The 17262-nt window shown below is 39.7% G+C and overlaps 1 protein-coding gene across 11 annotated transcripts in view; it reads left to right on the top strand.

Moving 5' to 3' along the window:
* LOC145963440 (CUGBP Elav-like family member 4) overlaps nt 1–17262 on the top strand; it is a 243681-nt gene that overhangs the window by 208500 nt on the left and 17919 nt on the right. For 6 of the 11 annotated variants that reach the window (XM_083085398.1, XM_083085393.1, XM_083085397.1 and 3 more), the window contains 7 exons: nt 2365–2508; nt 2999–3128; nt 5658–5825; nt 6558–6662; nt 10309–10386; nt 14988–15146; nt 16922–17106. In XM_083085398.1, the coding sequence (XP_082941524.1) occupies nt 2365–2508; nt 2999–3128; nt 5658–5825; nt 6558–6662; nt 10309–10386; nt 14988–15146; nt 16922–17049 (912 nt within the window). In that variant the 3' untranslated portion in view covers nt 17050–17106. The remainder of the gene's footprint in view (nt 1–2364; nt 2509–2998; nt 3129–5657; nt 5826–6557; nt 6663–10308; nt 10387–14987; nt 15147–16921; nt 17107–17262) is intronic. The other 5 variants (XM_083085392.1, XM_083085391.1, XM_083085390.1 and 2 more) reach the window with 5 other exon arrangements.

The following is a 17262-nucleotide window of genomic DNA, read 5'->3' as shown; positions in this document are numbered from 1 at the left end:
GTTCCCGACCTTGCACTGTAAATTATCGATACACGAAAGCTCGTTACGACATTGCACTCGAGCTTCAAGGTATATTTCCTAATCGCGAAAAGCGAATAACATTTTCAAAAAATTACCGCGAGTTATCCTGGCTCTCCTAAAAATATCAGAAACAATGGTTCGCTCGTATTACGCACTTGAGTAGCTACTCATACCTACGTGATTTCGTTTGTCGCGCGAATATCCATTCGAATGTTCCGGACGAAATAAAGGTGACGTAGGGAAAAAAAAAATAAAAATAATAAAAGCAAAATTTGGCGCGGCGAAACGAGCGAGTGTTTCTGACAGCGTCGATTGCCGTCGATGTAAAATCGCCCCCTCATTCGGGGGCGAGCATTTAACGCGCCTGAAGCGTATATGTCGCATGGCATACGCATTATCGCGAGAGTGTCGGAACGGGTTGTGCGCATATATGCTGAAAATGTTTCATCGGGATTGTCTTTGAAGGCAGCAAGGAAGCTTCTCGATCGATTTAATAGAAACGAGACGGGATGTATCACAAGGTGACGTTCCGTGAAAATCTGTCGGGTGGATATATCGCGTTACCGGTCTGAATCTGACGGTGTCCTCGTCGTTTAAATTAAAAGCAATTGCACCAGCTAGCGTATGTGGTTCGTTGAATAACGGCCTCGAGCCTTTTGTGGAGAATTCCCGCGAGGTGAAGACGGTCGATCGATTATCGATATACGCTCCAGTTGTTGTCAATGCATAACAATCATGCTGCAGATCGAACTTGTCGTTACGGTTTCTTACCGATAAATTAATAAACTTTAACATCTGCGGAAAGAATTTCGCTTAAAATTTTATTCGATTAAAATAAATTATTTCTTAAAAATCCTACTTTAATATATATGTATTTGATATTCATATATCGGTAAATTTTGAAAAATTATACTTTTGTATATACTATATATTTATTATTTTATTTGACTGAAAATGTGATAATTTTATCAAATAAAAGAGAATTAATTCAATTAACATATTGTTACTAAAGTTTAATAACGATTAATCATTTTTCTCTTATGACATGAACATCGATTATTCCAATGATTTTCAAGAAATAAATGCGCCTATTATACATAGATCCCTCTGACATATTTTTAACATGTACATGTATGACTGTATGAGATTCATTTCTCATTGTGTAACAATTTCTGTCTGCGACGCGAGACTTTTGCGTGAAAAAGGAAGTGTCGTCCATCACGATAGTATCGATTTAATGTCAGTATATGAATCAGGACGGAATCAGTTAGTAAACGTCGCATCGATAGAAGTTATGAAACTCGGTATCATAAAATACTAATATCATAAAAATTTTAAATTAATCAGAAAAAAATTATGGAATACATTTACATGAATATTTTTTACTTGATATATATCCTTCCCTTGCAAGCATTTTAGGCCTTCTAAGGAAGGATGAGAAAAAGCAAGCGAGCGTAAAAAGAGGAGAGGAAAGAGGCGCACGCGAGAGAAGCACGATGAAGTGCGCCATGCGAAGTCGCGTGACCAAAGCTAAAAGTCTAGTTACGCAAGTTGTAATATTACAACTGTTATATAAACTCTCAGGAACGCTCGCTCAGCCAGCATTTGCATTGATGACGTGAATATAATGTATCACCGGGAGCTCGCGCGCGAAAGCCGAGCTTTTCTCCGCAGCCACAATGGCCACTGACCACCTGTTGCCTTTCCATTTATATTTTAGACGCCGTGAGAACGTCATCGCCTTACATATTCTCGCGAGCATCTTAAAAAAGGAAAAATCTTTTTCGTGAGAAAAGATTGCGAATCACTTCGTTGTCGTACATTTTATACCTATGCTCTTTCATCCAGCGAGCATTATATGAGTGATTATTTTGCTTTATATTTGATATTATTTGCATTAAATATATTGGATTTTCTTATTTTCGAGGAAATATTACAATTATGATCATATTTAATTTTAATAACATAAAAGAATATTAATCGACAGTAAAATATATAGAAGAATTCAGTTCCCAGTTTTAATTAGAACTCGACAATTTCGATGAGTGAAAAATTTACATGAGAAATTGTTTTAATGAATTTAATTCTTTCCATGCTTTTCGCATAATTAGACGCTACTGTGAAATACCGGCAATGTATAAATCCTCAATTATTCATTCACCCATAAAAGTCTGATTAAAAATAATTTTTCCACACGTTACTCATATGTGCTATAAATAATAGCTCGTTACGGAGATCGTTAAAATGTACGCGTAGCACCTGGCACGTCGTAAAATTACGACGAACCATAAAAATTCCGACGTTATGAGCATGAAATTATGAATATTGCATTATCTGTTGCAGGGTGCGTCATCCAGCATAGTGGTAAAATTCGCAGACACTGATAAAGAGAGACAACTAAGACGCATGCAGCAAATGGCCGGGAACATGAGCCTCCTTAACCCCTTCGTCTTCAATCAGTTCGGCGCTTACAGCGCTTACGCTCAGGTGGGTCGTGTTACCGTTAATGGCTCTCGCGTTACCGCATTACCGCCTTGTTGTCCTCGTTACCGCGACTCACAATCTGCGATGGCTCGTCCCTCGTTACTCTCGGAAATGATCGGCCGAAACACGATGCCGTCGCATTAACGCCAGCATGCAAAGAGAGAGGTCCGCCGCAATCACGTTTCGTGATTTAATTTTTCCCGGACTTGACCGGGTTGCAAGATGAAAGAAAATGTCGTCTCATAAAAATTGTTATATTTATAATATTTTACGATATATTTTAAAATGATTGAAGAGCATGTTTTTTAGATACGATTTCTTTCTCATCAATTTGAAATAAAAATTAAAAAAAAAATAATATTGATAATTTTTAGATAAGAATTCATTCATCAAGATCATAGATTTTCAATTCTTGAAATAATCCTGTTTGCTAACATAATAATAGAAAAATACGAGAAGGTTTTTTTTTATAAAAATCCTTTCTTTATTGTAGCAACAAGCGGCGCTCATGGCAGCCGCGACCGCACAGGGAACGTACATCAATCCAATGACTGCATTGGCCGCTGGACAATTGCCGCATGCATTGAATGGCATGCCAAACCCTGTAGTTCCGCCAACTTCTGGTAAGCTTATAGTTGACTGAAAAAAAATTAGAATGATATGTTATGGGTGTCGCAAGGGAAGAACTCATTTATTTTCTAATTTCCGAAATATTTTTTGAAATTAAAATATTTGATCAAATATTGTCTATGAAATTTTCGATAGAAACATTCATAATCAAGAATACTGATGTAACAAATAGGATGATAAATTGCATTCTTCTTTCGCGAATATCTGCATATATATAATACTTTTATTATTTATTATTCTTTTATATATTTTATATAAAGGCATTATATAATATTTGCATTTAATTGAAAAGTTGTTATATTTTAAATCTATTTGCAGTTTAATTAATTCAAAATATTACATGTTGTACATGCTTTGCGCTATAGATAAAGAACGTCTATTATACAATATATGTATCAATAACCATTTACGAAGACCACATGAAAAATATTCAATTTTTTAATCCCGATTAGTCAACGTCGAGTTATCTGATTAATCAACTAATTGTGTCAATCCATTAAAAAAATTTATCAAAAAGGCACTTGAGGGCACACGAATTATCAATCATCAATCATCATGCTGTCCGATTTTAATGACAAAAACATCTTTCGGTCGTTATTTCTCCCCAATCTGTTGCCTATAATTTCCCTGAACCTTCGCAATATAAACACACAGACGAAGCGTACATTCGGTACAACCTTATAATCGACTCGTAAATCAATACAATATTTTCATCAAGCGTGACTCGAGCGAGAAATATTGGCGGTACCGCGAAACTTTATGGAAAGCTCGTTGTAGGAAAAGAGGAAATACCTCTTTCTTGCCTTCACACTTCCTTTTCCCCTTTTTTCATCCGTCTTTCTCATTCGCGCCCTTCACATGGCAATACAAGAAACAACGGAGAGGTCGAAGTTACTGTAGAGACATAAAATAAGCGGGGAAATCGGCTCCGTTATACGTCGAGTCTCGTCAAGCGGAAGGTAATACCGTTTGATAGGGAAATAATATTTTATTTCTCCGCCCCCCCAATCTCCCCCGCCCTCGCTCCCGCGACCCACCCCGTCGCGTCCATCCGCTTTACTCCGTACCAAAGATTACCGAAGCAGCGAGCTTTTATTTCCGACGGAACGATACCGCAACCACAAACGGCATGTATACAGGGTGGCACTTGCAGGTGGATCTATTGGAGAAACGTTTTGTGACTCCAACGATAATTACATTTCAAAGTATTCTGTGAAAGAAAGATTCAACGATTCACTGATGACATAGAAATTAAAGCAGAATTATTTTTAGTTATAAATAAGTATTTTAAAGTAAATTTTTCTATAAAATATAATTTTGTTATAAACAATATGATTCGAACATGATTAGTTTACATTATATTAGATTTTTGTCTACCTTGTATCATGCCACATTCAATGAGAACTCATCATCTCGCGCGCAATATATCAATATACTTTGAGGTAACCATGCTTTCACTGCCGCTGTAAAAATCTCGCCCGTGTAAAGAAACCGCTCGATTACCCATCGCGAATCGACAATGCCGGAACGTATATCGCTCAGTCACGGGAGTTTAAGTTTACGACGTATCGTCATACCCGATGTACGTAGCAAGGATGTGCACAACGTAATCTCCGGGTGTTATCGAGGCATCGAGATTCTTCTTCCTCGTCTTCCTCGTCTCGTAGCCACATAGACCCGATTCGGATATGCATTAAATTGCCGGCACTTATCTTTACCTGACAGCCAATCGCGATGTTTGGAAAAGCTTGTAGAGTTTCTTCGAGAATCATTCTTTTAATTTCAAAAAATTGCGTTTTGATTATATCATAAATATATATATTATTGTTATCGTGTGCCCTTGACTGCGTATTTTCCATAATTGCACATTAACTCGATAGAAATAACACATATTGCACAAACATAATTATATCTCTTTATCAATGCCGCGAGTAATATTGACGTGATACCAAACGTTGGTCATCGGCGCGATCAATGCGTCATTAACACGAGCAAGGCTTTGATCGCTGATCCGAGTCACATCATCGACAGGGGACAAACTATTACCTATAAACATGACCTTTTCACATAAACGTTGTAATATATCAAAAACAAGCATACAGTTGCAGTAGTATAATATGCGATCGTATGTTACGCGAAAGTTGCGCGAAGTGCAACACAGGATCACAGAGAGAAAGAGAGAAAAAGAGGGAGATAGAGAAAAATGAGACATTAAACACACAGCCCTTTGACCGAACCGATATTAACTCGATACAAGGCTCTCGTCTACGGATCAAATCAACAACCCGACGATCCGTAGTTCGTCCGACCCCTCAAACGCGAGGCATACGGATCATTTCCCGGGACGAATATTTGTCGTAATTACATCTGACGCAGAAAGAGAGAAAAACAGTGCGGGACAAAAAATAGGAAAAAAGGGAAAAGGATAAAAATTGCATCCCCCGGTTCCGATGCCTCGCGCATAGAGGACGATCGAGGTCGGTGTTGAAAGAGCAAGAGGGTAACCGGTGTGTACTGATCAGGTTTGCTCGTAGGTACCGGCACAGGGCAACCGGTTAACGGGGCGATACCATCGTTACCGTCGCCGACGATGCCCAATTTTAACATGGCTGCTCAAACGCCGAACGGCCAGCCAGCAGGCTCGGATCCAGGTGTCTACACCAACGGAATACCGCAGACTTATGCGGGACGTGAGTATCAACTCAGGCGCAGCGTGCCGCCCCTGCGCAATGCCCGGCCAATCGACGACGGACTTTATTATTCCGCGGGGATGTAAATAACTTTGCGCAGGCCAAGTACAACGCCGAGTACGCCTGGTACTCGTACTTCCCCGTGCTTCCTCGCCGAGGAAGCGCCGCTATATTCGTTGGCGTTTATTTGCCAGGAAGCGCTGAAATTATGATGATATGATATTCATACGTGAAAGATGCAGTTTCACAGATTTCTGCTAAACGCGAGATTTTATAAGAGAAACGTAGAACTTTTTCTTCCAGTAATGTGAACAAAATCAAATTTGCAGTAGATAAGTGAGTAAATGTTAATTTTACTAAGATCTCGTTTATATACATACAAATTCGATGTATTACGAAAGACTTCTCGATTGAATCTCTGATTTTGGCAATTTTAAAAAATACAAGTACAATCCGAATGTTGGTCAAGTTGAATCGTACAACGCTAACGAATCATTAAACTGTCGTATAAATCGTACTTTGGGAACAATAAATTTTACACATAATAGGTGATATATGATTATTCTTATAGTCAAGCTTCCATTAATCTTTGGCCTTTATCGCTCCATTCGAATAGTCATTACTATACTCGAGTATAGTCGGTGGAAATATCGATTGGCCTACTGGGTATTGCGACAGGGGCCTCTAGGCTAGGCCCTCTCCCCGATAAGAGCTGAGCTTACTGAAGTGTAGATGCCCTCCATCTGTCCATTCCAGCGCAGGGGCTGCCCAACGGGGAGGCGGCACTTCAGCATGCCGCCGCGTATCCTGGAATGCAGGCTTATGCTGGAGTGGCCGGTAAGTGTTTCTCCAGCTTCAATTTTTATCTCCACGGCTTGTCAAGGTGCTGTCTACCCTGTTCCCCGTGCAATGACTGTAGCGCGTTTCGCCCATCCAGCTCCATCCAAACGGACTCGCGGATATTATCGACGTAAAAATAGATAGACGGACATATTTATTCGTAGAATTTTTTTATTCCGCGAATCGAATAAATAATTTAAACGTGGATGATGCAAACGTCAGTTATATCTATATCATAGTTTAGTATCGTTATTATAATACGAACGGATCTATAATTGTAATGACAGCTCGTAACGATATTTCTTTTCTTCGTAAACTTACTTAATTCAGGAACGCGTATACTCTTGTTAAAGTCGCTTTGAAAGTTTCATAAGCGTTTTGCATTATCGCCAAGTGAACAGTACGGTTCATCGGTGCTAATACGCGACTAGATAACATTTTGCGTACTCATCTCACCCGGATGTTGCCTATCGCGATCTTGAGTGAGTCGAAAAACGCGCGTGTTTTCGACGAAAATGGAGGAGGATCATCTGTACGTAAAGGGAAAATGCATCGGAACGTTTACGTGCTTTTATTCGGGCGCCGTCGAAGCACTTACCTGCGAAAAACTCGATTTCGCTGATCGCGTTGCTGGTTGTTTGCATGCAACTATGGCCGCATGCGTATATACACACCATACATACACGTCATACATGATCGTGTACGCGTCAACGTTTCGTTCTATAATGCTTCTGCTGTGGTGCTACGATGTACTTTGATGTCCTTCTAAATGTACTTCGTGTACATATTATATTGTAGTTTTACACGTTACACGTCCTCTCGTGCATGCATCCCCCTCACCAACATCAGCGGCGAAATATCCGCCATCGACCGTCGACGTTGCGCTGCAACGTCAAAGTGCAGCGCATCGGCGCAAATTATGATCCAATAATGTTCGGCAAAATGGATGATCTCGTTTCACGGATAATCAGCGTCTCGATGGACCTATACTTGTATTACATTCCAATCACCGTCCGTAATGAGAGCGCGTTTAACGAATTCCGCGTTCGCGTCAATGCGTTAACACGTGGTCTAACGCCAGTCGATCGGGCGCTACTGATCGATCGAATCTGAAAAAAAGATGCAATCGGGAATGAAGAATGAAAAACGGAAGCGAAAAAGATACTACTTATTCTTGCCCCGCGTCTGATTAATAATTCCCTCTTCGCGTCTCTCAACGCGTTTTTTACCGTATCGGCGGAAATTCAACAAATTCGAGTCATAACAAACGTAGCCGCGTATGCGCGGTCGTATTTACCGAGGACTCAAAAGCGGTATATTTTTTTCTATGTATTTTCGGCCAGTGTACACACGCGCCATCGAGATCAGCGAGTGGAAAAAAAGCAATCCCGAATAACGGTGTACCTCTATCTGAGCGTGACGCGGTCGACGTATGATGGCGTATTTATTTCATACGCCAAACGTTGATCCATCGCGCACCGAGGGGGAGAGGGGCCGTTGGGTAACGTCAATCGGAATATATTAAAGCGATGTTTGCACGGAAATAATTAATTCCGGGGCGAAAATTTGCCTCTGCTGATCTGAGAGCGTGGCTCGCGCGCACACGCTCCACCTATCCGTCACAAACAGGTATCAATCACGAGCGTTTTAAATATTTATCAAGCTATAATTAATAACGACGTACTTGCTTTCTGCCTCGTCACGTGTAGCGAACGATATAATGCTGGTTCGCACGCGCGTTTATAGCGAGATCCGAATTTACAGATTAACCAATTGTCATCAAACGTGCAGAGATCGCATCGCGAATTAAAATATATCGGGCACTTCTGTTTAATGCGAAATATTTTGCAGATACTCGTTGATCAGATGTAATATTAATATTTATTCATTCTACGCGAGCGTTTCCTCCCTCCAACAACGGACACGGTAAAATCGCATTGTAACAAAATCGATCGAGCTTTCGTATTCAATTTGTTACGTTAGAATTTCACGTTATTTTATTATTATTTAGAATCTAATTATTACATTAATCTCACCGAGCGATTCTTGACATATCGGCATCAATTATTAATCAAGAAAATATGCGTAATCAAATCTCGTTTTTAATACCATCTTGTATCGATTAATTGCAATCTGATATTAAGCAAATGCTATTACAATAATGTCTCTCCAATTTCAGAGCTTTATTCCGTAGAGTCGTATATCCTTTTCGCGAGATCTTCCGTTTTAACGTTTGTAGATTGGGATGCTTTTCTCTTAATTGTTGGAATATTTAGTTTCGCATAAATTGCAACGGGATACTCTGTATAGCTTTGCAGACTTTTACTGCATCATTGCGCTAAGATGGCGTTCCGTATCCCGTTTTAATGAGGCGCGTCGTTTCGAGTCGAATCGGCTTTGAAGAGATATCGAGTGTCGGCTAATGTCGCACCGGATGCAACGCTGCGTTTTCGCAGGCCGTGATGGTTCGGAGCACAAAAGTATCGTGTTGAAAGTCGCGCGGAACACGGTGAGAACGTTGAGAGACGAATATCCTTGTCGGTGAAAACGCCGTGATGAATGTCACCTGGAATCGCTTGTACAAGACGACCGTTCGCATCAACGAATCGCTCCTCGCTCGTTTTTAAGCCGACGCGATAAACAGAGGCCACTCTAGAACAGAAGCGTGATTCTGCGTTATTATTATTATTATTATTATTATTATTATTATATTATTATATTATATTATATTATTATATTATATATTATATTATTATTATTATTATTATTATTATTATTATTATTATTATTATTATTATTATTATTATTATTTCGCGCTAACAATGAGATTACGCGGAGTATCCTAGAAATAATAATTCTCCAGGGAAAATTTTGAGCTGGACCTCACACTCTCTCATTACTATTTCATATTAGAAATACTCATTTTGATAAACGTAGACTTAAAATTGTTGAACGAATAAAGTTTACCCGAATTAAGTAAATGTTATTTTGTGTATGTATGTGTGCGTCCAGAGAGCTTAGTTCTCTCGAAAAGCTTGCCATTCCAAAGCGATCACAGAATCTTTGTCATTAATGTTGAGATTGTAATAAAACCTGCATACTTCGAATATTGCATCTTATGATTCGCAGAGAGAAATATTCTCTCTCTTGCGTTCTTCACATTTCATATTCTTCTAACATTGCGATATTCTGACCCTTCCCCCGTCTCGCAACGAGTCTTCGGCAAATCGCAAGAATGAATGGTCGCGTCCGGTTACGTACTTCTGACACTTCTGAAACGCACGGTCATAAATTACGCCGTTGTAATCTGTCTAGCAATAGCAATGCAATTTCTGTTGACGTTTATTGGACTCTGTTCGGCTTTTATTACTGTCATCGTCCATTATGTATGCGCTATCGCTGCATTGAATTACGACGCCTACATTCGTTCGGGGGTTGTTGCCGGTTTCGACCTGTCGCCGGCTCTTACTGTCGACGACGGTCGACTGCGGATCGCAATGCTAGGGAAAGGAAAAAAAAAAGAAAAAGAGAGAGATATATATGTATACATTTATTAAGAATGGAATACAGAGATAGGCAGTGAGCACGCACAAATCTAGATGTGGACAGATCATGATGTACTTGTTATTTGTTATTGTCGCAGCTTACCCCGCCGTCTACGGCCAGTTTCCTCAGGCTATTCCTCAGCCGATGACCGCGGTGGCGCCCACGCAGAGGGAAGGTAAGTACAACACGCTCATCAACGTCTAACTGTTGACTGTAAACACGAACGACTGTAGACCCGAGATTTGTAGACCCACCGTCCCGTACACATGTCCAGACACGAATTATCCCTCGTCGGCGCCCAACGAGGTGCAAGACAGAGTTTCGACTTCTCCCGCCGCCGCCCATCGCACAGCAGCCCGTACCGTTAATTCCATACTTCGCAAATAAAGCGACATCGCGCCGCGAGGCTCGATTATGCGGAAGCAGAAGCGATGAGCGGGAGGTATTCGCGAAAATCAATTCAGAGCGTGTTTCGCTTCGTTTCACCTCTCGCGTTCTTCTTTTCTGATTTAATTTTAATATTGCAGTGTGTCAGACGTTTATTAAAAAAAATATCCCGCGTTGCCTCGTATTTTTCAAATAGATGAACACCGTCAGTCTATTTTTTTTTATAGAAAGAAGTTGATTGCTTTAGAAACAAACAAGTCAATTCGATAGTTTCGATAATTTGTCTCTGGTCGCGCAAAGTTGCACAAAAATGCGATTAATTAGAAGTCACCGGCTTGAATAAAAAAAAAACGCGATCGGTCAAAGAGACAGCACGAGTCTCGCTTAGTACATATATCAAAGAGAGCTAGTCATTTATTACGCTACATTTTGCGGAAAAGTACCGAGAAGAAAGGATCCAAAGACTGGGAAAAAGTCGACTGGGAGAAGACCTGGGTTAGAAGAGGGCTGAGCGAGCCAACGCCTAATTGCAATTAACAACTCGCCATTATTAGAATATACGACGCCTTGCAATGAGATAATGCAAATAAAACGAAAGTTTTAATTACTTTGCCGCTACGCCCGCCGGCGATCCGTTGTTACATCGCAGGATAATGGAAAGTTTACCGCGACACGGCTACCCCGCCTCCGTTTTATCCGGCCTCAAACCCTCTGGCTCCTTTCCCTCCGTCCGCTCCATTCCGTCCGTTCCCTTCTCGTCCCTGTCCTCTCTCGCTTCTCTTATCCTTTACCATTCTCGTTCCACCTGATCTTTTCGTCTCATCGATGCGTCCTGACGTTTTCCCATGCGCCGCGATTAAATCGTAAGCGGTACACACGATTCTTAAATACGAGAGATCTATAATCGAATTTTCCAATACACGGCGAGGAACTTTGTGTATTGATTAATTTCGCGTCTCTCTGGTCCTCGAATGACGAAAATTAATAATAAATTCATTTTCCGGACGGATATAAGCTTGATAAGATGAAATTTTCTATAACATTAATTATATAAGTGATTAGTTTCTTATCATAGAATAAAATCTATATTAAATGCCATTCTATATTAATTGCCAAAGAATTATGTCACAGCTGATATATTTATGAATCGCGCGTAATTTAAATAATCTGATCGAAATGGCAAATTATATCTCGTGCAATTTTTTTTCCTTTTCGTATATAAGTATAAAATACTCTGTCAGAAATACAAATAGTTCCCAAAGTTTGAACGAGAGAGCAACGCATATCATATTGCTGACTTCCTGGAAACTTCTCTGTGCTAGACACAAGTTTTGTAAAAATAAAGAAAACGTGTAAAGAGACACTCTATCTTTTGGAGAAACTTATGTTAGATGTCAAAGTCGTTAGGCGTGCCGCAATATCAGACGGAACCCAGGGGAGCCGAAGGGGAATCGACGTTATTGTCATCATTGCATGACAGTGGTATCGATCTATTATTGACTGTCGCTTCGCGAGTTTACCCTTACTCCGTGTTACTTTAAGCTCCTTGATCGTTGTTCTGGGTGTTCTACGTCTTACACGATGTTCTCGGTGTTCGTATATACATTTCTTCTCTCTAACCATGACTGTGCCACGATATATTTTTTTTTAACGTTGTACGGATAGCTCTCTCCTTCCTTCCTTTTTCTTTATTCTTTACGTCAGCGTATCTCGGATGTTCGTCGTTTAATTCGGTGTTTCGCCGTTGCACTCGATGTCAGTGGCTGTTCTCGGTGTTGCGCTGTCGACCGATGTTGGTTGTTGCTTCGCTACGAGACGGTAATACGTTCATTGCGAGACTTTGCGAGATCGTCTGTACCAGAAATCCGACACAAATCCGTTTTGCGATCGGCAACACCGTCATTTGCGGAACTGAAGATATCATTATAGAACGTCATTCTATCGCACAAGTAAAGTAAATTTAATTTTGTCAAAAAAGAGCTTACAAAAACTCATACAAGATACCGTAATAATTATCTTTTTAGATCAAAAGATTATTTTTCCACATACAAATTCCGCATGTATTTGCAGAGATAATTGTACACTCATAGCGATGTAACATTTTAAATATATGCATTTAAATTATTAATTGTCACGAAAGCACATTTGACGAAGATTTCATTATGTAAAAAAGGCGATTGTATGAATTTAGGTATCTCAATGTTTCGCGTAATATCCCGCTATTACTTTTCAATAGAAGTAGACGCGCAAGATAGTCATTCCCATTAAATTCGCGTGCACGTACCGCGTGTGTGCCAATTAGAGAGGCGAAAACCAATTTCAGGATCAACGATCGCGCGCTCGACACGACGACGGGCTTTAATTTATGGCTCGTTCTTCGTGATTTCGTCGTCCACCGCAATTCCCCTTCGTGCTCTCCCTAGTCGGAACCGGAAACCCGTCGACACTCGTGCTAATTTGGGTTTCGCGTGACAGCCACGATCGAGTTATTACCGGGACGGAGTCGTTTCGCGTAAGAGAGGGGGAGGAGTTTGTCACTCTTTGCGTAAACTGCAGGACAGGTTTGCGATTTCTCGAGACTCTAACAAGTACACAACAAACATAATTTATAATTGACAAGAAAGTTTGTATTAAATTGGTAATTTACTTGGGAAATATTATTCTTTCATATCAAACTGGGCGCTACGAAGAACTTTCAAATCGCGAATCGTATCGCTTCGCAAATTTCATCGTTAGTACGAATGGCACGATATATTTATCTCGGAAAAGTTTTATTCTTTCGGGTCTTAGGATCAAATTTTGTGACTGGAACTTTGCAAGCGATTGTAATTTCCTGTTTTCGACAACTGCGATTTTAAACTTTTTACTCTCGAACGATCGACGAAAATCACCTCCGGATCGGATGAAAATATTCTCGTAAAGCCACTGTAAAATTTGGCGTTTGTGTCGCATTGGTTCTTAAACTTGTCGGGATTCGCGATGATAATCTTATCGATTGGTAAACGCGTGTTCAACGAGCCATGTAAGATTATCGTTGATCACCGACATACCGGAAGTCGTAATCGAGCTCACAAAATGAACAATTATATAATACCGTGATTCGACCAGGATATTTTAATGGCTTCCCGGAGGAAACCTCCCGCGAAAGATCTTTTGGGGAAAGGTGAACAGGTCGCGATGAGTAGCATCCTAAAAGTTGAGTGGCAACCATCTCATTACTTAAATGCGTCCGTTAGTCGAAGAGAAGCTTTGGGCAAGAGAGCAGAAGTTTCCACGGTCATAATCGCCGCTAATTGACGTCGGAGTTATAAAGTTCAGTGAAATTAGCTAAATCCTTATTTGGACTGCCTTGTTCGGGTAGTCTTCCCTATCTTCGTTTCTATTCTCGGAATTTTCTCTTCTCTTAAATTAAACCTCGATGTGTCTTTGGTATTTTAACACTGGAAGTCGAAAGAAAGACTTACTTGAGTAATTATAACTTATCATAACGAGATAATGGAATGACATATATAAAAATCTAATTAAGAATGACATATATGAAAGTACAAAATGTAACGTAATTTTAAAGCTCAAATTTTGATATAAGCTCTCAGGATTAATTCGTACATCGGTTAATGTTAATATTGCATCGGGACTTCATTTATAATTAAATGACATAATTTGGTAAAGAAGAGAGACGAGTTTCCGCGCAGGGTGACGGCACAGTTGGATCACTTAGAATGCTCATATAGAGGAGATAAAGCGATGGATTATCGTGTCTGGCGAAAATACGGGAGTATCGCACCATCGTAATCAGTGGCATCACTATCATCGTCACCACGTCCATATCCATTCACTCATTTCAGTATCCATCACCTCATCCATCGTCATTGTATTGTAAATCCTAGTGTGTGTTGTGTGTGTATATTTGAAAGTATAAATACTCAACGTTATTTGAATCGCGAGATTTCCATCAATAATAGTCACGAGTGAAATAATTCTCGTGACTTTTTTTTAATCATTCGTTCTCAATTCTTGGTCATTTTCACATCATTTTCTATCATTCACTCGCAGTAAACTTTTCGACTCATGTTCATGTCATTTCGCGTCATTTGCGTGAGACAAAATCATATTGTGTCATCATCATTTCGCACTCGGACGAACGGGAGAGAAATCGTCAAGAGTCGCAGATTCATCTTCATTCATCAGAAAAAGAGACTCCAGATGAAAAAAAATAATCAGAGAGAAAAAAGCAGCACCCGCTAGCGATCTCTCTGACGGGTTGAAGCTCTCGTATCGCGCAGAATCATTTATATTTGCGAAGAACAGAACTCATCCAGAACTAACATTCTAACTTGAGTATTATACTTCAAGTTTAGATGTTTAGATGTGCTCTGATTTATATGGTAGGATGCTCTATCTCAGGACCCGAGGGCTGCAACCTGTTCATCTACCACCTGCCCCAGGAGTTCGGTGACGGCGAGCTCATGCAGATGTTCCTCCCGTTTGGCAACGTCATCTCCTCCAAAGTCTTCATCGACCGGGCGACCAACCAGAGTAAATGCTTCGGTAAGTGTGCGGCGGCACTGCGAACAAATTTCAGAGCTATTACATACATCCGCTCCGCCTGATGTGTGATCGATACTTAACAGCCTCTACGCAAGGTAGGACGGAAGGATGCCAACTGTTTGGTGAAACAATGATGTGCATAATGGATATATATACAATTTTATACGCAAAATCTTAATATATCTTGCCGTCTTTATTGTGTGATTTTAATTATGATGGAAATCACAGCAAACAATAATATTAAAATACCTTGTATATATATGTATATATTTTTTTCTTACAAAAACAGTGTAAAGCATTTTTACTTTATGAAACATGATTATGTAAAAATATGATCACGTCACAGCTGTGCACGCGATATGTCTGTGATTATTATTATGACTTTCAATCAGTCACATATGCTACAGTGCTCTAAATGACTCTACACGTTTCCAATCAGTGGTGGATTAATCATGGAAATTTAATTCGTCCGTATTAACGGACAGACCGGGCAGACTGAATATGAATGCCGTTTCAATGGAATCAGAATCAAACCGCGCAGTTCTTTTTGGGGGACCATACACAGAGAGGACCGAAACAGAGAATGTGGATAAAAGCCGCTGGCGTTCCTTTGATTAATCGTATCCGAGAGTATGAGGATACGGATAATTGGACGATTCCATTCGTGTCCACTCCTTGGTCTACGTCCCATACGCCCACGCGCGCGAATTCATATATCCGCCGTGTATTTGTCTTTTTTCTGTTTCAGAGTCTCGTCATTCGTGTAAAAAGAAGATAGGCTCGCAACAACGCGTCATTATGTCCGCATTTGATATTATTCATTCTTTTTTCATCCTGTCGCGCGTATAATTATGGTCGCGATGGGAAAATATGCAGAAGTTTGCGTCACTTTGAGGCTGCCTACCTCGATTGATTCAGAGCTATTTGACAGTTTCTTTGTCGTTGAATAATTTGTTATATAATTGTTATATAATTATAATTTATATAATTATAATCAACGCGATTGGGGAAAAATTTTCTCGCACGTGAGTTGTAATAAAAATATATCGTGCGATGTAAAAACTCGGATACAGCTTGGCGACAAACTTCCGTGGAACGAAAGGTTAAAATAATCAGTGTCCCTCGATCCTGAAGTAAAAGTAATTTGCGGCGTAGAGTGAATCGTGGATGGACGGAAGACGAAGGGCCTGGTCAGGCGGTTTAGACCGCCATGAAGGCGAAACTGAAATGAGATCGACGCTAATGGTCAAAATTGGCTTAAACTAAGAAACTCGTGACGATCTTTCGGGAACGTTTCCACCGAGAGGCTTCGTTATCGCGTACCTTTTCGATATAACTAGAATAATATCCAGTGAGCGAAAACTTGCTCCTCACAAAAAATCTGATTCATCTAGATTCCCCAAATAATTAAATAATTATAACAACAATTATATTTAAGAGAATTATATGAATGTGTATATATATATAAGCATATGCAGAAATATATTGTAAATAACTGGATATAATTGACCGGCTATAATTGCAACGAAATAATGTTGAGACAAATATTATTATGTTTATTACACGCAGTTTATTAAAGAGGAAGTTGCTGTCATCCATTCAACATATTTATGTTAATTTTATTATCGCTATTATAGACAAATATTTGGCAATTTCTTTATTGCAACTGTGAATGAATATTAACAAATGAAGATTGTATCTTTTATATAAAGATTTTTTAAGGAATGGAAAAACCTGTTCTACATGTTGCAGGATTCAATGTTCGGTATTTTCAGGTTTCGTGTCGTTCGATAATCCAGCGAGCGCGCAGACAGCAATCCAGGCGATGAACGGCTTCCAAATAGGGATGAAACGATTAAAAGTCCAATTAAAGAGGCCCAAGGACGCCAGCCGGCCATACTAACCCACGTCCTAGCCTAGAAAATCTGGACGGGTCGCGCCCTACGTTATAACTTACAGAGTAAGTTTCCCCTCATCGCGAAAAGATACATATATATCATATATTTCTTTTTTATTTGTAATTAAAATAATAACATCGATGTTATATTGTTGTTTGTAAAAAAATAAACTTTAAACAATAACACTATTAATTCATAAACATGCTAAATCACAATTT

The sequence above is a fragment of the Camponotus vicinus genome, unplaced genomic scaffold (genome assembly GCF_025532165.1).
Source record: "Camponotus vicinus isolate PSW18456_S1 unplaced genomic scaffold, iyCamVici1.0 SCAF_12, whole genome shotgun sequence".
Lineage (NCBI taxonomy): Eukaryota > Metazoa > Arthropoda > Insecta > Hymenoptera > Formicidae > Camponotus > Camponotus vicinus.
The sequence above is the reverse complement of the archived record's forward strand: the minus strand, read 5'-3'. Positions and strand labels throughout refer to the sequence as shown.